Source organism: Protopterus annectens, chromosome 6.part0, assembly GCF_019279795.1.
Source record: "Protopterus annectens isolate FY-2018-M chromosome 6.part0, PAN1.0, whole genome shotgun sequence".
In the NCBI taxonomy this organism is placed as follows: Eukaryota; Metazoa; Chordata; order Ceratodontiformes; family Protopteridae; genus Protopterus; species Protopterus annectens.
This window is the reverse complement of record NC_056737.1, coordinates 1,398,766,971-1,398,790,126: the sequence shown is the minus strand read 5'-3', so window position 1 is coordinate 1,398,790,126 and position 23,156 is coordinate 1,398,766,971. Positions and strand designations below refer to the sequence as shown.

General features: G+C 44.4%; 1 protein-coding gene across 4 annotated transcripts in view; it reads right to left on the bottom strand.

Annotated features, from left to right (window-relative positions):
- Positions 1-23,156, bottom strand: part of CCNT2 (cyclin T2) — a 701,155-nt gene that overhangs the window by 575,644 nt on the left and 102,355 nt on the right. For all 4 annotated transcript variants that reach the window (XM_044074938.1, XM_044074940.1, XM_044074936.1 and 1 more), the window contains exons 3-4: positions 14,109-14,237; positions 13,933-13,993 (exon numbers count right to left, since the gene is read on the bottom strand). In XM_044074938.1, the coding sequence (XP_043930873.1) occupies positions 13,933-13,993; positions 14,109-14,237 (190 nt within the window). The remainder of the gene's footprint in view (positions 1-13,932; positions 13,994-14,108; positions 14,238-23,156) is intronic.

Here is a 23,156-nt window from a genome sequence, read left to right as displayed (position 1 = left end):
CGGCCTCCCTCTCCTCCGGAGCCAAAATGGGAGGTTGAGTCCCGACCGGAGGAAGTGAGGCAGGGGTGGCTGCTACCAAGGACTGGGTAGCTGCCACCGAAGAACCGGAGGTCGGAGCAGAGTCCGGGGCAAAAGGCCCGCCAGAATCAGCTTTGATCTCCAGTCCTTAAGTGCCCTGGGGTTGAACGCTGCACAAATAGTGCATCCAGAGGAAAGGTGTTCAACCCCAAGGCACCTAACGCACCGGGTGTGGCCATCCGCCGGTGAGAGCTTATGGCCACACTCGGTACATTTTGAAAAGATGGCTTTAGGGGCCTCCGACATGTTAAACGGAAAACACACTCACTAGGCCCCTAACAAACCACACACACACACACACACACACACACACACACACACACACACACACACACACACACACACACACACACACACACACACACACACACACACACACACACACACACACACACACACACACACACACTACGGACCAGCGATGGTAGGGAGGAAAAAATTTACAACAAAAAATAGATATTTAAGAGGGAACCTAACCAAACTCACACAAGAAAGTACAAAAATTCCAAGATTTTTCTCACAAAAAACCTCCGAATTGCCAGGAGCTCAAAATCCAGCTTGTTGGCTTGAAGCGCGGCAAACTAGATCTGGGGTCAGTTAGGGTTGGCAGGGGATTATGGGTAAAGGGAGGAGCTAGGATCTATGCTGTGGTAAAAGTTGCCAGATCGGATCCGTATCCCAAAGGTTGCTGACAAATGAAGTTCCTACTTCAGATTCTTTATTTTCCACACAGTCAGGAAATCGACAATTTTCTGTTTAAGCAGTCCAATAACATGTTGCTGATATTGTAACATATGAAATTGGCAGTTTAAAGCTCTGACTACCAAGGTTGCAGAAGTATAAACCTTTTTACCCCATCTATCCAGCGCCCTGGAGTCTCTATCAGAGGGGATAGGATTTTTAGCAGTAGAAGCCTTAATGCCCTTGGGCCCCTGAGAAATAGTGTCTGGATATGCAGCAGGATTTTGAAAAGGAACATGTGGGACTCAGGAACCCTGTAATACATCAGGTTTTCTAGGAGCAGGAGGCAGGGAATCAGGGGCCAAACTGGATTCCGAAAAAACCACCAATGTCCAGTACAGCAGGTATAACCAAAGGCCTATGCTGAGGTAGAAGAAAATCCCTAAACCTCTTTTTGAATCAGAGAATTCCTGGCTTTCCCAGTGAAAATGCTCCCATAAAGTATGTAAAGTTTTCCCAAAAGAAAAATCCTCAGGAGGGGAAGCAGAGGAAATGGAAATGGAATCATCTGCATCAGAAACCTAAGTAGGTATGGACAAATCCAGGTTACCAAAAAAGAGTCAGAAGAAATAGAATCCTGATCAGAAGATTCATAAGCAAGTTCGGCCCTAGGCCTCGGGGGGGGGGGGGGGTTTGATTACCACTGATTACAACTTTAGCCATTTTTATCATTTGTTTTTTAGGCATTGGGGCCTGAGCATGTGGCCTGGGCGTCAATTTTTTAGACATGGATCGAGATTTAGACCTTAATTAAGGTGGTGTCATTTTAATATGCAAGTCTGTAGGCCTGAATGTACCCTCAGAAGCCGGTGCCTGCACAGCGGCTCCGGACCCATCCAAGGTAAGAGACATCCGCGGGTTCCATAGCTGAAGTATCTTGCGGCATACCGGACTCCGAATGGGTCTCAGTAGAGGCCTGCGAATCAGAAGTAGCGGGCATCAGGGGCTGCAAAAGTGCCTCACTGAGTACCGGCAAACTGGCGACTGTCTTAAGAGAAGCGTCGTCGGCAGTTTTGGACCACGATGGCCTGTCTTTATCCTTGTGTTTTTTTCGGAATCCCGGTAGTCGTATGGCTAATAGACATTTCTGGATAATTAATCCGAGAACGGAAATAATGAGAAGCAAAAATATAACGAAGACAGATAGTGCACTGATCAAATAAAGCACAAAACCGACAGTAAGGTATGTCGTGATCAGGGCCTAGGCAAGGAATACAGTACGAATTAAAATCTTTGAGGTATTTGCTTTCCACAAGTAATGCAATTATTAACTTTTACTGACATCGGTAAAGAGCAAGAAAGTTTCCCCAATGGGGTACTTAGCTTTAAATTGAAGACTTCGGTTCGGAAACTCGAAAATGAAAGTTTCAGGAGTCGGCCGACCGGCACTTGAGAACTGCTTCTGCTTCGGGCACCACACAGCAAGACAGACTAATGTAATGGACTCGGCTGCATGTTTTACACCCGACGACCTGACGTCATGGAAGAAGGGACAGCAACTGACACAGGACCCAAGACTTTGTTAATCAGGCCGACTCAGGGCAACCTGCCAGCAGATTACCCAAATGTAATGACTGCAACAGTGAAACACGAAGAACATATGGAATTGTGCATTTAGTTCTGACTTGCAAGGGAGAACTGGGGTCAGTCCAAGTTTCACTTACAAAAATGGGAGAGAAAAAAAGTTCTCCAAAGGTGATGGCAGTGAAGTGTGCCAACTGCTTGTAATACACACTTTAAGCTGTTAGCATTACCTGTTGACAACTACTACAGTGTTAATTCCCCAAATGGATCCTTTAACTGTTGTACTAAGTGTGGTGTATGCAGCCCTCTGCATGTCATGTCCAATGTACGTCACCAAGAAAGAACATTAAGTGCATTAAAATACCAACACACCTACACAAATTCTAAAGGTGAGAACACCAGTGCTCTACATTACCAAGGAAAGACTTGTGGTGATTTTGTTTTTAAAGCTGAAAAGGTTGTGCGTTTTCCAGGGGAAGTAACTGGCTTTTCTTGAAACTAGAGAGCTTGACTGGCAATTATTGCTTAATGCAGCCAGCACCACTGGTTCATTCCCTTACTTGTAATGAAGAGGACGAAAATTTAATGCTGACAAGAGTTCAATTTGTTAAAAAATGCTTTTAAATTGTGCTTGGCTTATTTGCTTTCCCAGTATTTTTTTTTTCAAGACAGTGTAGTCAAGACTTTTCTCCCTTTTAGGTGCAATCAGACTTGATTGGGAGGGTACCAAAGTTATGATCCATTAAATCAGGGGGAGAACATCAGCCAGAATAATAAGCTGATAGTACTGGATAACATCACAAGAAGCACTTATACTCATTACTAGAAAGTTTACCTCCATAAAACTAAATTCTACCAAACTGCATTACCACAGAAAGTGTTAAGAATTATTATACAACTGACATAAGTTAATGAATTTCCGATACACAAAGTCCAAACACCAAAGCAAACAATGTGGGAAACCAGTGTTAATTAGCTCCACACACTTTAAGCCACCTAAAACTGTCAAAAACATTTAATAGTAGTTTAAACTATGTCCATGTCACAGAATAAAATCTCCACAGTACATTAAAAGTAAAACTGTACTGCAATGTTAATGCACAGCACTTTCATACATTAAATGTACAAATGCTTAAAAAAATCCAAGTTCTGCAAAATTTCCCTGACAAAAGATAAAAATGAAGCAGAACAGTAAAGACGGATGCAATTAATTTGTTCTGACCGCACAACACAGTCCCTAGTAAAACAGCACACACACATTGCATTTCTGAAAGTGAAAGTTTCCTCAAACAGTAAAAACAAGAATTTATCAAAAGAATAAGAGCCAAACATTGTTACCAGCAGAAATTCACACAGAAATTGCTGTACACACTTACAGAAAACTATACATCTTTTAAACAAACAATTTATAGGTCTGGTAATAAAATGACAGGAAGGGGGTCCCCTAAATGGGACTTATCTAAGCAGTAAGCCAGAAAAGTCAGTACTGGAATCTGTGAAGAGTCAAGACGACAACCTTCTTTGGAAGGCAGAAAGACTGAACCCACTTCCTGTGACAGCTGAAGGCTTCCTACTCTGGATTTGCTCAATCAGCTGTTACAGGAAAAAAGGATGAGAGTCTCAGCGTTTGAAAGCTGGCCAGTACTGGGTTACCTTTAAAGATGATCTAAAATGCCACTGAGGTTGTAGATATGATGAATATCAGCTTTAGCTGACCAATCCTCAAAAGTCTGCACAGCAGTGTTCTTTTCAGAGGCAGGAAAGCAATGAAGGGCATGGCACCCAAACCTGACTTTTAGCCAGCTCAGCACAAGCTAATGGTTTGCAAACTGGAAGCAAAGTTCTCTTCACCCAAGACTGGACCAGACAGTCGAGAGGAGAAGGTAAACACTTGCACCACACATAGTCCCTCAAAACCTATACCAACAAAACACACACAGAAACACAAAACACATTCACGGAGGCTCTCAAAATAAATCTACCCAAGCAACAGCAACCTCCACCCCCCAACACAACCCAAATGACACAGCCCACAAACTCAGTGTGCCACTCAACCACAGCCCATAAGGCATAACGTACTCAACATTCTAGTCATAGGTGACTATATAGTCAGGCACACTGATGTTCCACTTACCAGGCTAAACAAGAAGAAAGTTACTGTTAGCTGCCTGTCAGGTGCTAGGATCCACCACTTAACACATGCACTCAGGTCACTCCACAACAAGTACAAATATGGCGGTCATCGTCCATGTTGGTGTGAATGACCCGAGACATACCTCCCTGTACTACATGGAGAGACATGGAGTTGTCCGATCTTGTAGCCCAGGCAGGTATGACCCTAGCCCTGAGTAGCATCCTGCCATCATCCAGAATGATACCACAGTACAAGGACAAAATGACCGACTTCAGCAATTGGCTAAGCTTCTGGTGTTATTCTAAGGGGATCCAGTATCTGTCTGCCTGGGATGACATGATCGACAAACCACGATGCTTTGCCAGAGATGGCCTGCAGTCGCCCTTGGGATTCCAGATACAGGCTAAGGCTCTTGCCACCCCTATAGTGCCTTTTAGGCAAGATTCAAACGATAAATTCACCACTGTAACAGGTACAAACAAGCAAAATCTGAGGGTAATGCTACTTAATGCTAGAAGTCTAAACCTCAAAATGCACTCACTCGAGGCACTCCTTAAAATGGAGAACACAGACATCTGTGCAGTGACAGAGACCTGGTTCAAGCCTTCAGAGAGCACCCCTGCATTACCAGGCTATAATTTATACCACACCTTTCGGCCACCTAACCTGGACTGAAGCACTAAAGGCAGAAGCGTGTCCATATTCATTAAAGATATCCACACCTCCAGGCTAGTTGCTTAACATAATACATCCGAGATTATCCAAGTGCAACTAACTCTGGGCAAGACCGCAATCCAAATTATAGCTTGCTACAGATTCCCCCACCATGCCCCAGGATTCCCACTCATTTCTTGATACACTGAAAAATATTAGGATACAACCCTAATAATGGGCGATTTCAACTACCCCACCACTAACTGGGAAAACTACTCGTGTACCAATTCTTGTGCTCAACATTTTTTGGAATTCATAAATTCCAACGCCTTGGATCAACTTATCCACACCCCCACCAAGGGCAGCAATATCCTAGACCTGGTCATTACCAACATGGGCAACCAGTGATCCACACCAGAGGTCAATTTCTTGTTGGTCAGATCCGACCACAAGCAAATCACCCTAGACATCCACATCCCACCCCCATTAGGGAAACCACCATAAAACATTTCTCCAAAGGCAACTTAACACTTCTTAAGACAGAAGTGGCATACTTCACGACACCCATGCTGACTGACAATAGAGATACAACTGCTGAATCCTACACAATTGTACTTTATAAGTAGCTGAGATCCCTCAAAATCCTCCAAAGCTAGTTACGAAAAAAATCACCACTGATTATAAAGCCAACCACAAAGCATTATATAGCTATGTCAAGAATCTCAATGGCAACACTCCGATCTGCTCTGAGTTGCAGCACAATGGCACTAAATATACAGAACCAACTGATATTGCCAACATCCTGGCAGATAGGTTCATTGCTAACTTTACCCTCTTTTGTCCCCTAAAGGGTCCATCTCTATAACGGAAGAATGCAAAGTTCCTGAAATCACGGCTTCACAGGTAAAAAAAAAATCACTCTCCAAAGCCAAGAACACAGCATCCATGGGACCTGACAACATCCCAGGCTGCGTTCTACATGAACTACAGAACGAACTGGCACCCCACGTAAGTATCATGTTCAATCATAGCCTCACCTCAGGCTTTGCGCCCACTGAATGGCACACAGCAACGGTTATCCCACTCCACAAAGGGGGAGCCACCACAGACCCTGGGAACTACCTCCCCATTAGCCTGACGAGCCTGGTCTGCAAGGCTATGGAATGTATCATAGAAAGTACAGTTTTGTACCTACCATAAATGTAGATGTCTGATAGGTATGCATCTGCAGTCATAACATATGGGTTTGTCCTGCCTCAGGCAGCCCTTCGGCCGGATTCCAAAGTCTGGGTCTGGCCTCTGCTGATGTCGCACTTTCCCCGACGTCAGAGCGTCTGGGGTATAAAAGCATCAGCCGACGCCATTTTCCTCAGTTTTTCTTGCCCCAGATGCCAGGTGCCCTCTAGGAAGGCTAAATTTGGATAAATGCTAAAAAGTTCCAAACATTTGCAAATTATATACATGTATAAACAAACAAATACACCATAACAGATTCCCCCAGCTAGCTGAAAGAGGGGTAAGTACCATAGGAATACCACAGAGGAGAAGGAGAGTGGGTAATCCTGACTGCAGATGCATACCTATCGGACATCTACATTTATGGTAGGTACAAAACTGTACTATGTCCTTCAAGGATGCATCTGCAGTCATAACATATGGGTAGTATACCATAGCCAATCTGGGGGAGGAGGTACTAAGAGAAAGATGGTGTAAGTTAAGATCCCCTGCAGCACTGCAGTTGCAAATCCTGCTCGGGATCTGGAGTATAAAGGTAGATTGCAATGCTTGGCAAATGTATGCACGGAGCTCCAAGTAGCAGCTTCTAAAATGTCCTTGGTAGCCACCCCCCGAAGGAAGGCTGTAGTGGTGGCTGTGGCCCTTGTGGAGTGAGGCCTGATATTTTCAGGAACTGTCTTTCCATGAAAGGAATAACAAAAGCGAATGCAATTTCCTATCCATTTTGAAATTGTCTGTTTGGAAATTGCTCTTCCTTGCACCCCAGCTGCATATGCCACAAAAAGTTAGTCAGTTTTTCTGCTAGTTTTCGTTCTGTCCAAATAGTAGCGTAGTTGTCTGTGTATATCCAGGGTGTGCAAAAGTTTTTCCCCTTTGTTCTGTGGGTTAGGGAAGAACATAGGCAAGTGAATAGCTTGGTTCAAGGATACCCTAGATACCACCTTTGACATGAAAGTAGGATTGGTTCTTAGTGACACACTATCCTGGTGGAAAATAAGGAAAGGCTGCACTGCCATTAATGCTTGTAACTCAGATACTCTTCTTGCTGAAGTGATTGCCAGAAGGAATGCAGTTTTCCAAGATAAAAACTGTAGGTCTGTTGATGCTGCTGGTTTAAAAGGAGGTAGTGTCAGTTTTTCCAGCACAAAATTGAGATCCCATGCAGGTAGAGGGGGTCTTCTTGGAGGTTTAACATTTCTGATCCCTCTCAAAAATTGCCTGAGAAGAGGGTGTGAGAAGATAGGTGGATCCATATTGTATTCTGCTGAAATTGCTGAAGCATGAATCCTAATGGAAGAATAAGACAGGCCATTGTGGAACAATTCTGCTAAGTATTCTAGGATGTGTGCTAGGTTTGCCACTGTGACATCTGTGCCCTTTGATGTGCTCCAAATGAGAAATCTCTTCCATTTAGCTGAGTATGTCTTCCTTGTGGAAGGTCTGCGAGCCTCTAGGATAATGTCTTTCACCCTCTGAGATAAAACAGCTTGGTTGGGACTTAAGGAATTTTCCAGGCAGTTAGCTGCAATGCTTTCAAGTTGGGATGCAGGGTCTTGAAATTGTTCTGCGTTAGAAGAGGCCATAGGGGAAGAGGCCATGAATTTGCCTGAGACATGCTTCTCAATAGTGGGTACCAGTGTTGTCTTGGCCAGTCCGGAGCTATTAGTATCACTTTTGGCTGTTCCTCCCTGATCTTCAGTAGGACCTTGTGCATCAATGGGAGAGGTGGAAAGGCATATACTGTTAGGGCATTCCAGCTGAAAGAAAGAGAGTCCACCCTCCAAGCTTGTGGGTGGTATGTCCTTGAACAGAATGTCTTCAGTTGGTGGTTGAGTGGGGAGGCGAACAGATCTATCTCCGGCATTCCCCATGTCTTTGTTATGAGTTTGAAGATGTCTGGATGCAGCATCCATGCGTCCGTGGTGATGGTCTGCCTTGTTTTCGGTTTGTTGAAAGGCAACCCTCTGTTGGACTGGCAGGCCTGAGCCCACCACAGGAATTCCTTTTGAAGGCATGGAATGATTGATATCATGGTTTCTAGACTGTGACTGTGTTGAGACCATACACTCCTTAGGTACCATTGTAATTTCCTCATATGCAGCCTGGCATGTGGAATTAAAATTATGCAAGATGCCATGTAACCCAGGGCCTGCAGGACTTTCCTTGCAGTAAGCTGAGTTTGTCTTGTCAGAATCATGAAGTAATCTGGAAGTCGTTTTTGTTTTTCTTCTGTGAGAAAAGCCATCTGGGTGATTGTGTCCAGATCCGCACCCAAAAAGGTCATCCTTTGGGATGGTACTAGTCTTGACTTTTGGATGTTGACTGTGTATCCCAAGGTCTGTAGCAGGCCAAGTCCTTTAACAATTTTTTCTTGTTGTCCGCTTGTATTAGGCAGTCGTCCAGGTATGGATAAATTTGAATTCCCTGAAGTCTGCAATGTGCAATTACTGATGCCAGGCATTTCGTGAATACTCTGGGTGCAGTAGATAAGCCAAAGGGCAATGCTGAGAATTGATAATGCTCTGATCCTGCAAGAAATCTGAGGTGTCTTCTGCAATCTGGTCGGATAGGGACGTGCAGGTATGCCTCCTTGAGATCTAGAGTTACCAGCCAAGACTCCTAGTCCAACATGGGAAGTTGTTGCTGTAGGGTCAGCATTTTGAATTTTGGCACAATGAGATAAGTGTTCAGTGCGGACAGGTCGAGAATAGGCCTCCATTGGTTTTCTTTTCTTGGTACAAGGAATAGTCTGGAGTAAAATTCTTGGCCTTGTTCTGTACATGGTACCTTTTCTATAGCTTTCATCTGAAGTAATTTGCTGATTTGTCTGAAAGCTTCTGCCTTCTGGTTTGGTGGAAGGTTTGGCATTCTGCTTCTTTTTGGCAAAGTGTGGAAGTGAAACCTGTATCCTTTGTCTATTATTTGCAATGTCCATGTATCCTTTGTAATGCAATGCCAGTTTTTTGAGAATAAAGCCAGCTTTCCGCCCAAGGGTGCTTCCAGTTGATCCCTGGTAGGCAGAATCAGAGTCAAGTCATTGGGTCTGTCCTGTAGTAGTGGTTGTAGTTGTAGCTGTTGCACTACTTCTCTGGTTGGCAGGCTGCCACTGACGGCCTCTGTAGGGGCCCTTCGATTGACCTCTGCCTCTAGGGCGCCTGTTCCTGCCTCTCTGTGCTCTGGACGAGTCTGGAAAGGACCAATTCTTTGTAGGCCAGTTTCTGCTGAACCTCGGTGGTTTAACTTGCAGGAAATCTTTAACTGTTTGCACAGATTTTGCTTTTTCTTCTACCTTTTTTAGAATCTCCTGTGCAGGGGGTGCTAAATAAATGTTGTTTCTCCATTGGAGCATCGAGGAGTTTAGCTTTGACATGGTCTGGCAAAGATTGCTCCTTCAGCCAGGCATGTCTACGAATAACTGCCCCAGTCATAGCTGATCTAAATGAAGCCTCCAGTGCATCATAGCCACATTTTAAAAAATGATTACTAACCTGTTGTGAGTTATGTACCAAATCCTGAAGGGATTTACGGTCTAAGGGTTCAGGAGAAGAAAGTTTCTTATACAGTTGATCTAACAAAAATTCTTGGTACTGTATCATATGGAATTGACAGTTTAATGCCCTGGCAGAAAGAGTAGCAGATGCATAAACCTTTTTTCCCCATCTCTCTAAAGCTCTAGACTCTCTTTCAGAGGGTAGGGGATTTTTGGCAGTAGCGGCTGCAACCCCTTTAGGGCCCTGAGAAATAGTTTCTGGGTCTGCAGCATGGGCTTTATACAGATGGAAATGAGAATCCGGTACCCTGTAATATCTGTCAGGTTTGGCAGGGGCCGGAGAAGAGAATCAGGGGCTGTACTGACATCATTGTACACATCATCAATTACATTTAGAACAGGAGGTATAGCTAAGGGCCTATGCTGAGGCAAATGCAAAAAGGTCCTTAATCTTTTTCTAGAATCAGAGAAATCCTGACCTTGCCATTGAAAGTGCTCTCTCATGGAGTGTAAAGTCTCCCCAAAGGAAAATTCTTCAGGAGGGGAGGCCGAAGGGATAGATTCCTCTGCATCTGAATCCTCGTAAGGCGAGTAGGCCCCTTCCTGGTGGTCTGACAAATCAGATCCATCCGTGGAGTAATCTGAGGAGTGAGGTTCAGAGGGGTCAGTCCTGGGCCTTTTGTATGGAGGAGGTTGAGAGGCCCTGTCTGGATGAGGTTGTGAACCCCTTAAGGAGATAAGGTCCTCAGCAAAGCTGAGGATCTGAGAACTAGAGGAAGGCCTCTGGGATGTAGATTTGGCAGGCAAAGCTTTTGAAAGTTTTGCAGCTTTAGCCCTGGAGAAGACCTTAATAGACATAGAAGCTGGGGGCCTAGCTGCCCCACGTGCAGGGGTAGAAATGTCCAAAGGTATGGTGTCGGACAATTCCTGAACACTAGCTTCTGTAGGGAGTTCTGAAGCCGACTCAGTCGGGGCCTCTCTGGCCTCGGTGGTCGGAAGTATGGTTTCGGTAATAGGAATCACCGAGGACTCTGTTTTGGCCGAAACAGAGACACTCGCGGTAGGCCTAGCCGTGGTTTCAGCCGAAACCGCGGGCCGCGAGTGTCGGCCCTTTTCCTCGCGTTTTTTGACCATATGCGAAGTCGGAGGCTCAGACGGCATTTTATAAGCAAAAGCGGCTCCAAAAAATTCCTCTGCAAACTCCGACAGACGTCTAAGAGTCCATCGGTTGGAGGCGGCACAGGCTAAACAAGCTGATACATCGTGGTCTGGGCCTAAGCAAGGAAGGCAGTAAGAATGGAAATCCTTATGAGGTATTTGTTTCCCACAAGTTAAACAATTATTTACTTTGTCTGACATCGGCTGAGGCAAGAAAGAGTCCCCAACGGGGTACTTAGCTTTTTTCGAGGTCTTCGGTAGCTGAAATCTCTGGATCTGACCGACCGGCACTTGCGAACAGCTTCTGCTTCGGGCACCGCGCGGCAAGAAAGACTGAGGAAAATGGCGTTGGCTGATGCTTTTATACCCCAGACGCTCTGACGTCGGGGAAAGTGCAACATCAGCCGAGGCCAGACCCAGACTTTAGAATCCGGCCGACCGAAGGGCTGCCTGAGGCAGGACAACCCATATGTTACGACTGCAGATGCATCCTTGAAGGAAATCTTATAAACAATGACATTGGTAATCTCCAAACTCTGGACCCTACCCAGTTCGGGTTTGTAAAAGGCAGATCATGTCTCCTAAACCTGATAGACTTCTTTGAAGCAGTCACCAAAGCCATAGATGAGGGTAAGGTGGTTCACACAGCCTATCTAGATCTCGCCAAGGCTTTTGACACATCCCCCACTCTGGAATTATAGATAAGCTCACTAAACTAGGTATAAATCCCTATGTCACAAGATGGGTTGCTAACTGGCTCATTGACAGAACCCACACTGGGAAAGTAGCAGACTAAATCCAACTTCAGACCAGTGACAAGTGGAGTACCACAGGGTTCAGTCCTAGGTCCAGTGACAAGTGGAGTACCACAGGGTTCAGTCCTAGGTCCACTCCTGTTTGGTATCTACTTCTCTGAAGTACAGGCTAACACAGAAGGTCTTCGGCTAACAATGTTTGCAGATGACTGCAAACTAGGAGCCATAATCAAAACTCCTAACGATGTGGGCATCCTACAAAAAAGCCTCATCGAGACAGATGCCTGGTGTCAAAGCCATGGCCTCAAGCTCAATGCCAAAAGTGTAGCGTTATCCCTTTTGGTAAGAACTCTGTACAGATTAACTACCACATAGGCGGTAGTCTACTTAACACCAAAAGTGTGATGAGACCTTCGGACACAAGTGGACAGTAGTCTCTCCTTTGATAATCACATCGCCACAGTAGTCAGGAAATCCTACGTGGCACACATCACAAAAGGTTTCTCATCCAGGAAAAAAAAAAAAAGAAGTCATTGTTCCCCTCTACTCATCACTCAGACCCATTATAGAATACAACGCCCCTTTTGGTATGTACCTCACAAGACCTCTACAACTGGAAAGGCCACAGAAATACCTCACAAAGAGGATTACCAGCCTCAAACAGATGCCCTACGCAGACAGTCTCAAAAAACTCCAGCTTTACTCTGTCGCATATCACCTACTCAGAGGCGATCTCTGCCCAACATACAAAGCTATGTCAAACCCAGAGCTGTTGGACATGCTCCACTTAAAGAAATCCCAATCCTTCCGAGCTACACGCTCTAGGGACCTAAACCTTGTCACCACAACAAACAGAACATGCTGGAGGGATAGATTCCTGCCCCAGAGACTTCCCCTACTCTGGAACAAACTACCTATCTATATCAAACAAAGCTCCTCATTAGCACTCAAGAAAAATCTTGATGATTGGATGGGAGATGGGAAATTCACCCCAGGGATCACTTCTGTGGCTCTGCTTGACAGGGGCAAAGGAAAATAAATTTCTTGGGTGGCAAAAGCCAGGGTACAGTTTGGCTAGGCTTATATAGGCCCTAAGGCCAAACAGCCTAGCACCTACCGATGAACCTAATATGGAAGGTTCCCTGAAAGCTTTGGAATCTGGACAGCTGTTATATGCATGGCAACATACATAAAGCTTTCACTACTGCAGCAGTGATCCTTAGGTTCATTTTAGGCATTCACTACACATGCTTAGTTTATTGTACATTAAACAAGTGAACCAGGATGACCCAGATGGACACTGACACTAAAATCAGACCAAATACTGAACAATTCTGATACTAAGAAGTGTTCATCAACACACCATTAACAGCTACTGGACGATGCAAAAAACAGACTAAGCAAGTTATGAAGTATGGCATGCACTGTTGCAAGTCTAACTGAATGAAGCCTGACAAATTATTTCAGCTACTGAACAGTACAGAACCTCACACCACAGTAAGTCAATGAAGTAGAAGTCCAAATGTTGGTCACATTCAAAAATTCTGAGTGAATACTACAAAAAAAATCTTAGATATGCTGGGAAAGGATACAAATTTATTTTCTGGGACAGACTCCCACTAATGCACACCAAGACAATGGACAATTAAGAGTACTGGTGACAGTCAGATTGGATGAACTAATTCTAAAATATTCTGATCTCGGCAGCCAGATAAGTAATATACAAAATAGAAGCTACACTTCACATTAATGAAGTCAGATTAGAGAACTACGGACCTAGTGTGAATTGGGGTGATACTGGTGAAAACTTTTGAAACTAGCAGCAAACCTTGAACACACACCATGAGGACCAATGATACACATTCAAACTACTGGCCCCAGTCTTAGGTTAGAACATACAAACACTGTAATCATTAGCCATTCTATGTAACCCATCAGTGACAGCTTGTTTTTGCAAAGTCAGCCCACCAGAGTGATCTGCAAAAGTACTGCAATGGAGTGGTCCATATTACAAACTGTTATGCCTGGCTACCTCAATACACATATAGCTGTGGCCCTCCCTTTTCTTTAAAAGAAAGGGATCACCACTGCCACTAAACCATGTTGGCTGTACAACCATACAATCAACATCAAAATAAATGTGATGCCAGTTATAAACTTACCCAGTGTCTGCAGCATAATAGTTTCAAGTATGACCAGTTCCTGGGCCTGCTGAAGGTATGCCTTAAAAAAATAAATAAATAAATCAACCAGCCTCATCTCAGACACTACCATGCAACAGCTCAAAGTGAAGCATAATGGTGCACAACTTAGTCTGTCTTAGCAAACTTTTACTTACCTCACTCTTTGTGTCCAGCAGTGGTTCTTGAGGATTCAAACAAGCATGAGCCACCTTAATGACATGTTCAAGCTTTCGTGGCTGTTCCTCAACTTTTGCTGCTAGAAATAATGCAGCTGATGATGTTATCTATGGGGGGAAAAAAACACTACAAATGCTAAATAAGAGGCGGTCAAGAGACAATAATGTTCAATTCCCAGCACAGTCCACAAGCAAGAAAAACAGGTACTTTCTCAAACTTAACCTTATGTACTTAACACATCAGGACCAGTCAAATTCTCTTCGATCCCTGGGATTTGGCCAAAATCTCAAATCAGCTCAGCTATAAAAACTTTGCCAGGATCCATCTCCTCCCATAATACCCTGCACTAGCTAGACTGTCCAGATTTCTGAGTATCTAGTCCTGGAATCAAATACTAGTCCAAATTTAAGTATTTACCACAAACTATGCATCTGTGTTATCCATTTACATTCTTCCTCAACGAATGGGTTTGATTCAGATTAGACTCTGCCACTTTTGCAGTCTAGGCTCACTCAAGCTCCTCCCTTTACCTATAATTCCCCTCATCACTGCTTTACTTCAGAAAGAATATGCTGCCTCTAAGCTAGGTTTGAAAAATGTAACCACCACAACACTGATTAGAAAAAGATGCAACAAAACAGGGCCTCAAACAGGAACAATGGTTCCTGACAAACTCCAACAGGTCATTACCAAAGACAAGGAAGGAGAAGGTGGAGGTGGAGGGAAGTTGAAGAATGAAAATGAACACAGATGCATAGTTATGGTAAGTACATAACTTAAGCATCTGATGTAATTTTCACTCGTTCTTTAACAAATGGGACAGAGTCCCCAGCTACAGTAACCTTGGGTGGCCCTCATGGAAGGATGTTCTGGAGTACTGCTGTACCAAATGCAGCTTTATTCCTGGAGATGTCCAATTTATGAGCCACAAAGGTAGGAGCTTTAGACCAAGTGGCAGCTGCATAAACAGCAATGGAAGCTCTGGACCAAAAAGCAGAAAATGTGGCCACTGACATAGCTGAACAAGCTTTAGGTTGTCTTCGCAAGGTCAAACCTTTTAAGGAGTACACATGAGAAATAGTACACATGAGAAATACAATCAATCAATTATCCATTTGGCTACTGTAGTTTCCAAGACAGGCCTACTTTTTTTTTTTTTTTTTTGGCAAAGGAAACAATTGATCAGACGTCCTAATTTCCTTTGTTTTATGAAAATAGAAAAACGAATGTACATCTAAAGAATTGAGCATGTTTTCTTTATTCTCAAATTTAGGAAAGAAACCTGGCAAATTGATGACTGGATGTGCACACAAGGCAACTCAGTCCTTATGGAAGTAAGGCAGCTTTGAAGAAAGTGCTTGGAGATAAGAGACAACTTCCTGAAGTTATGACTATGAGAACTTTTTTCCAAGTACAGTCGTGTACATTTACCATAAATGCAGATATTAGCGTGTATTCACTGTTGCAGTCCTGATTTATGGGATTTCCTCTTTTGGAAGCCCTTGGTCAGCCTGACTGCCAGGATAAAAAAAATTCCTTCCTGGGCTGGCGGACGCCCTACCATGACGTCAGTACGGTTGGGTATAAAAGGGAGCCAGCCAATGCCGTAACAGTTTTTCCCTTAGAAGGTAGGAGCCCCACAGATGAACCTTAAGCAAGGGACAAGGTTAGAGGAAAGAGGCCTGTAGGGCATCCCTGCAGGGGGTCCTCAGGATAACGAAGAATAGTTGTGCAAGAACTTACCATAACCTTAGAAGACCTCTTCCATGTTGCAGTATTCATAACAGTAGGGAGGTTGCTGCCTGCAGCACCACCATCTGGGCAGTATACTAAAGTCTTTGTTACAGGAGGGTACGTGCGACATCCCTTACCAGAGCCATAAACAGACGTTTGATATAAAAAATGACGTCTGCATGTACCCTCTTCAGAATGTTTTGCCACACACAGTATTGCTCTTGTGGGTTAAAGGGGGTCCTACTTGGAGACCCTTAGACTTGCATGTAGGCCAGGCCCAGGGCAGTAGATTGGCTGTGTTGAGAGTGGAGACTGGGGAAGAGAATGAGTATGTCCCCACAGATAGGCCATGGCGTGATAGTTGGCAAAGAAACCAGAGGTAGGTGGGTGGGACTGAATACTGCAACATGCAAGAGAAGGACATCTAAGGTTATGGTATGTTCTTACACAACTATTCTATGTCCTTCTATTCTCATGTTGCAGTATTCATAACAGTAGGGAGAGTACCAGAACTTTAGGTATGAACCTGTGTGGATGAGTGGTTTCCATGTTAAACCAGTCCTTGGCGTATTAGGCCATGTCTAGCTTTTAGTGCTTGAAGGTGTGGACAGAGGTCCAAGAGGCTGTGTCTAAAATGGAGGTGAAGTCAATCCCTTTAAAAGAAGGCAGAAGCGGCAGCTGCCCTGGTAGAGTAAGGTTTAACATGGCCCTGGAAGGATTTTCCATGATGGGAGTAGCACAAGCTAATAGATTTAGAGATCCTTGAGGAAATGGTCCGTTTGGAGACAGCCCTCCCTAGGGTTCTGGGATGGAAGGAGATGAATAACTGGTCAGATTTTCTAAGATTTGGTTTTGTCCAAGTAGTGCCCGAGTTGCTTGTGTACATCCAAGGAATAAAGAGTCTTCTCTAAAGAGTTTTGTGATTAGGGTAGAAAACTGGCAGGTTAATGGTTTGATTTAATGAAAGTTCATTAACGACCTTTGGCATGAAAGAAGGGGTGGTCCGGAGAGCAACTCTGTCCTTGTGGAAAACAAGAAAAGGAGAGGTAGCCATAAGGGCTGTATCTCTGAAACCCTCCTGGCAGAGTCAAGGGCCACTAGCAGAACTGTTTTCAGGGTGCATAGTTTCAGGGAAGCTCAGTGAGCCGGTTCAAAAGGAGGTAACGTTAACTTTTCTAAAATGAAACTGAGGTCCCAAAGAGTGGGGATAGGGGTCTAATATGAAGGACTCCTTTCAGAAAAAGCTTGACTTCCAGTCCGGATGCCAGAGGGGGTGATATGGGCAGACAAGCAGTAGTTGCAGATAAGTGGACTTTGAAGAGTAAGTTAGTCCTGAGTGGAGTAGCTCATACAAATAGGACAGGACCATTAGTATAGGAGTAGCTCACAAATAGGATAGGACCATTGGTATAGGAGTAATAAGAGGGTTCTGTTTTTTTTCTTTGACACAGAGAATCTGCACCACTTTGATGCACAGTTTCTCCTTGTACTAGGTTTTCTGGCCTCCTGCAGAACACAGAGTACGCCCCCCTCTGACTATAGGTGTCTAAGGGATTAGACACCCATCACCCATAAGGTCAATTTCAGGTCGTTCACCTGTGGGTGGAGTAGGGAACCCCTGTCCTGTGTGAGCAGGTCTAGTCTGTGGGGTAACCTGTGGCGACTGCCCTTGGCTAGTACGTGTAGGAGGGGAAACCAATGCTCTCTTGGCCAAAAATGGGTTCACCAGCAGGATTTTGGGTTTGTCCTTCTGAATTAGTGTGAAAGGAGCGAAGGAGAAAGGTACATTCCCTTCCAAGATAAAGGAGAATCCGTTCACTTTCCAAGCTTATGGATATGGATCCCTTATGCAGAAGCTGGGCATCTGTTTGTTCTGGGGGGGGGGGGTAAAGAGATCTGTTTGTGGAATACCCCACCTGTGTATCAGATCCAAGACCACCTCTCTCTGAAGCATCTATTTTGTGAGAGGGGGGCCAAGATTCTGCTGAGTTTGTCTACCATAACATTCTCTGAGGGGATATATACCGCTACCAAGTGGACCTGGAGGGAAGATGCTAAGTTCCAAATTTGGATGGCCAGGCTGCACAGGGGGCAGGACCTTGTCCCCCCCCTTGCTTGTTGCTGTATCTCAGGACAGTCATATTAGTCTGCAATTACTTTCAGGGCTCCTGGCAAGAGAGGAGATTTGAAGGTTAGAAGAGCTAATAGTAACGTCCTCATTTCCTTGATGTGGTCCTTTAGTCTTACAGTGGACTATTTGCCTTGTACTGACAATTGTTTCTGGTTTGTTAGGAGCACTGCACCCCACCCCAGGTCTGACATCTGTGGAGACTTGCTGTTGGGGGGGGGGGGGGCTGGAATCTGTAGGTGGGTTCCTAGGTTGAGGTGCCATGCTGAAACAGACCACTGGTTTTCCTTCTTTAAACACAGAAGTAGGGGAAGGGGCAAGCCCATGGGTTGGGAGTGTTTGCATAGGGTGTTTTTTTTTTTTGTAAGATCCACTGGATTTTGCACAGAGGTAACATGGGTATCAGAGATGCCATGTAGCCTAATTCTCAGGAATTCCCTAGCTGTCAAGGAGTGGGCGAGGATCTTTGTAAAAGTATAGACAAAAGTCCAGAGAGGGGGTCAGGTGAGATTTTTCTTAATTTAGGGTGAACCCTACTTGAGTTAGGGTGGAAAGCACCTGATGTAGGTGAAGAAGAACTTGGTAGTCTTGATGAAGGATTAGGAAGTCTAGGTATGGGTATATCTGTATACCTCGAGTTTTGCAGTGAGCAATTAAAGGGGCTAGGCACTTTGTGAACACTCGAGGGGCAGTTGAGAGACAAAATGGCAAGGCAGAGAATTGAAAATGGCAGAAACCTATAGCAACGTGGAGATATTTCCTGTAATTTGGATGGAATGGAATGCGGAGATGGGCATCCTTCAAATCCAGGGCTACTATGAATGCTTGTGGGGGTTTGAATGGTAAGAGAACGGGTAAGGTAATCATTTTGAAGCTGGGTACTTTGAGGAAGAGGTTTAGGAAAGCTAATAGTCTAGGATTGGCCTCAAAGGGCAGTCTTTCATTGGTACAAGAAAGATTCTGGAGTAAAAGCCTGCATTTCTTTGTTGGAAAGGTACCTGTTCTATGGTACCCAGAGTTAGATGTTGAATGATGGTTGGAAATGGGTGGATTTGTTTTTTTGGTGGGTGAGGAACACCTTGGAAAGATGGAAGCATCCACCAAGTCATGAAATATCCTCTCTGAATGATGGAGAGGACCCCTTGTCTTGCTGTGATCATCCACCAGGAGGGTAAGGAGAGGGTGAGACTAAGGGATAAGGATGTGTTTTGGTCCAAAGGAGGCGAGTTACAGTGGAGGTGGTCTGGGATTGGTCAGACAGACTCCAAAAGGATGTAGTGGAGGAGCGGGTATTAGAATTTTCCTGGATTATCTAGGGAATACCAGAAGAGGTTTGAAATTTTGTAGTTCCTTTCCGTTTTCTTGAAGGAATTTGAGGAGTTCAGCAGAAGCCTGTCCAAACAGGGCCTTATTGTCCAAGGATGCGTCAAGTAACTGTCTATACATCCAAGAGGAGAGGTTGAAGCATTACCCATTCCACTAGGGCAGCCTCCAGTTCCACAGCATTCCTCAGAGGAGATCCCACCAGGGACATCTTACAAGCTGCCACCTGGACTTCTGTCCATACCTTTAACAAGCATCATCACCTACCTCTATTTTCTAAGGCTAGGGCAGGGTTTGCCTCTGCAGTTCTGCAGGGCATGCTGACCCATTCCTATGTCTCCAAATCCTACCACCTCTCTCCTCCGCTTTGGGAATCCTCCCATAGTGTTTCACTGTTGCAGTCATCACCTATCATCATCTAGCCATATGTGTTCGGTAGTTGAGGGCAGTTATAGCCAGAGTAGAAGAGGTATACACTTTCTTCCCTAGTCTGCCCATGAATTTGCTGTCTGTTGGGTAAAGGGCAGCCGGAGGTAATCATCTTGAAGTTTTGCCAGCAGAGACAGGTATAACAGCTGGGTCTGCTGGTGGGTTTCTAAAAAGGAACTGGTTGTCCTGAGGGCCCTTATAAAAAATGATCTGGGAGTTTAGAGGCTGGTGTTTGAGCGTCAGGAGACTGAGAAGCGGCCAAAAAAGCATCCTGGAAGGCAGGTATTAAAGAGGTCACAGCAGAAGGTGATGGTTGCTCCATTTGCAAAAGGTCAAAGTACCTTTTCTTGGAGTAGGAAACCTCTGATGCCTGCCACTCAAAATGTTCCCTCATGAGAGAGATAGTGTCCCCAAAGGTAAATTCTCCTGGGGACTCAGGAGAAATGGAATCCTTCTCTGGGGTGATGAAATCCTTGGGGGAGTCCATTTGGGTTTGATAAGAAAAGGATTCCTCAGAAGAGGAGTAATCTTCCTCAGTTACTTGAAAGGGTGGCTGAGGTGAGAGTGTAGGGGGAAGTTGCGTCTGAAAGGCCTGAAATACCTTAAAGAAACTTTGAGAACATTTCCCAACCAGGACCTGGTTGAGGTTCAGGGTGCTTAGTTTTATGTTTTCTCTTCAAAGGAGTAGCAGATGGAGAAAGCATAGAGGTGGACATCCGTTTAGTAGGAAGAGAAGGAGAAGGGCCTTCCGACTAAGTCGTGATTCCCCTCATCAATCAGGATCGGATGGCTGATGAGCCTCAGCAGACGTACACGTAGCTTCTGGCATCCCAGCTTCCATTAAGGTTCCCGGGCCTGCTTTGGAAACTGCCACCCGAGAGGATTCCGGGCTTTCAAGCGCCTCAAGAACCTGCTTGGACACCTCAGGCGCAGCATGGGATTCCAGCCTAATTTTCTTGGCCTTCCTCGGCAGCTCGGCGGACAGGCCTACTCCTCCTTCCATACCAAGCACTAAGCGATGTAGCCTTTGATTTTCTAAATACAACTTCAGTGCAGTCAGGCAGCTGTGAAGAGTTTTGGGGACAAATGATTTGCAAATGGGGCAGGACGTATGGTCATGGGCCTTGCCTAAGCAAAAAGCACACTTCTCGTGAGAGTGTCCTTGAGGAATTTGTCGTCCACAAGCACACTTCCCCTTTCTAGCTGACATGCAAGTCTAAAAGTACAGTTTTGTACCTACCATAAATGTAGATGTTAGAGTGCTAATACAGCTGCAGTCATAACAGATGGGTTCTCCTGCCGTCAGGCGGGTCCTCGGTCGGCCGAATTCCAAAGTCTAGGTCCGGCACTGGCTGTCGTCGCTTCTTCTCTGACGTCAGTGCGACAGGGGTATAAAGGAACCAGTCGACACCATTTTCTTCAGTTTTTCTTGCCCCAGATGTCAGGTGCCCCCAGAAGGAAGGCAATACATAAATTTGTGTAATAATGCAGTGCAATAAAATCAAAATACAGTAGTTGCAAGCAAATACATCATAAATGAATACCCCAATCAGGTTGTATGAGGATGTGTTAGCCTATATGCCTGTCCCAAGAGGAGAAGGCCTTGAGGCGGTCTGCATAGGACATTAATTTATGCCCTGTATTTTTTTAGTGAGGAATCTCTGTGGACTTTCCAGTTGTTGAATCTGCCTGGATAGGTACATACCGAAGGGAGCATTGTACTCAATGACAGGTCTGATGAATGCTGAATACAGTGGAACAAGGACTTCCTTGGACTTGTATGCCATACCTTTGTTTATACGTTGCACAACATAGAATGTATTTCCTCACCACTGTAGACACATGATGATCAAAGGCTAAATTACTGTCCGTGTCCCAAAGTCCCCGACTACTGGGTCAACTTTAAGGGGCGTGTTGTCAATAAGATAATTACCAGGGATGGATGACTTCCCAAAGGATACTATTATGCAATTCTTGGCATTTAGTTTGAGTAACCATGACTCAGACACCAGTTGTTTGTCAGCCCCTCCTGGAGAACATTTGTGTCAGTGTGAGATTCAATGACAGCTTCTAATTTGCAATCTGCAATTATACCACACCAATAGATTAAGAAGGAAGAGTGTAGCTATGCCCCAGCCTAACCCCATTCTCCAAGCGTTTTCTAATGGAGTTAAATGGGAAATTTATCAGGAATTTGTAAACCACAAAATGTCCCCCAAACAATAAAACCAAACTAGGGACGAAAATCAGCTAAAGGAAATTGAAATTAATCATTCTATTAGAATTATGAAACAGAACAAAGGAGGTGAGGTGGTTATATTTCACAACCATAACTATTTGGGTGTAATGCACAAGATTCTCCGATTCAGATTTATATGCAGTGGCATCTATTAATGAAGTCAACATATCTTATACCAAGATATATTTTCTAGAAAACATTTTAATGCAACAAGAAATGGACCCAGACATTTATAATTAAAAAAATATATATCTGATCAATATTTCAGTTATAGTTGGGATTCCTAAAAAAAAAAAAAAAAAAAAAAAAAAACACAAGAAGTTGATTGACCCCACCACCCCCCATTTAGACATCATCTCAGTGGTGGGGTCAAAAATGCACCGCTTTAGTTATTGATGGTGTGTTTAGGGTCCTATAGGGGTTTTAATAACCTATGGTCAGACACTCCTGGGACTTTCTATGGAGATTAAATCCCAGGTTTTGGAACACAGATTATGCCATTCTGACAACTGAAGTTACCAATTTGTTTTCTTGTATCCCTAACAATGAAGGCTTAGAACCAATTCCTGGGTCCCTAAAGATGAAGGTTTAGAACTATTCTTAGAAGCCCTTACTGGCATTGACTTTCTGCATGCAGAACCAAATAGATTGATGGTTTGCATGGAGACTGTTAGACAATTTTATTTGATTGTGAAACATACAAACAAACCAAAGGTGTGGCAATGGGGGCTGCATGCACCCCCATTTTTGCAAACTTAGTGATGCTCACCTGGGAACAATGTTTTGCATTTCCTTCTAAATTCAATGAGTATATGAAGTTGTACTTCGTTTCCTAGATATTTATTTTGTGGGTAGGTGACATGTTATACCAGAGTTTACTGCACACACACACACACACACACACACACACACACACACACACACACACACACACACACACACACACACACACACACACACACACACACACACACACACACACACACACACACACACACACACACACACACACCAACATTTTTGCAATTCACACACCAAATAAGCAAGGAATCTAAATTATCTTGACAGCCATTAAAAATACACCCTCTGGCTTCCATTCCAATACCTACCAGAAACCCACTTTCTGTAACAGTTCTCCGTTTTTCAAGTGCACATCCACTATTCCAGAAGAGG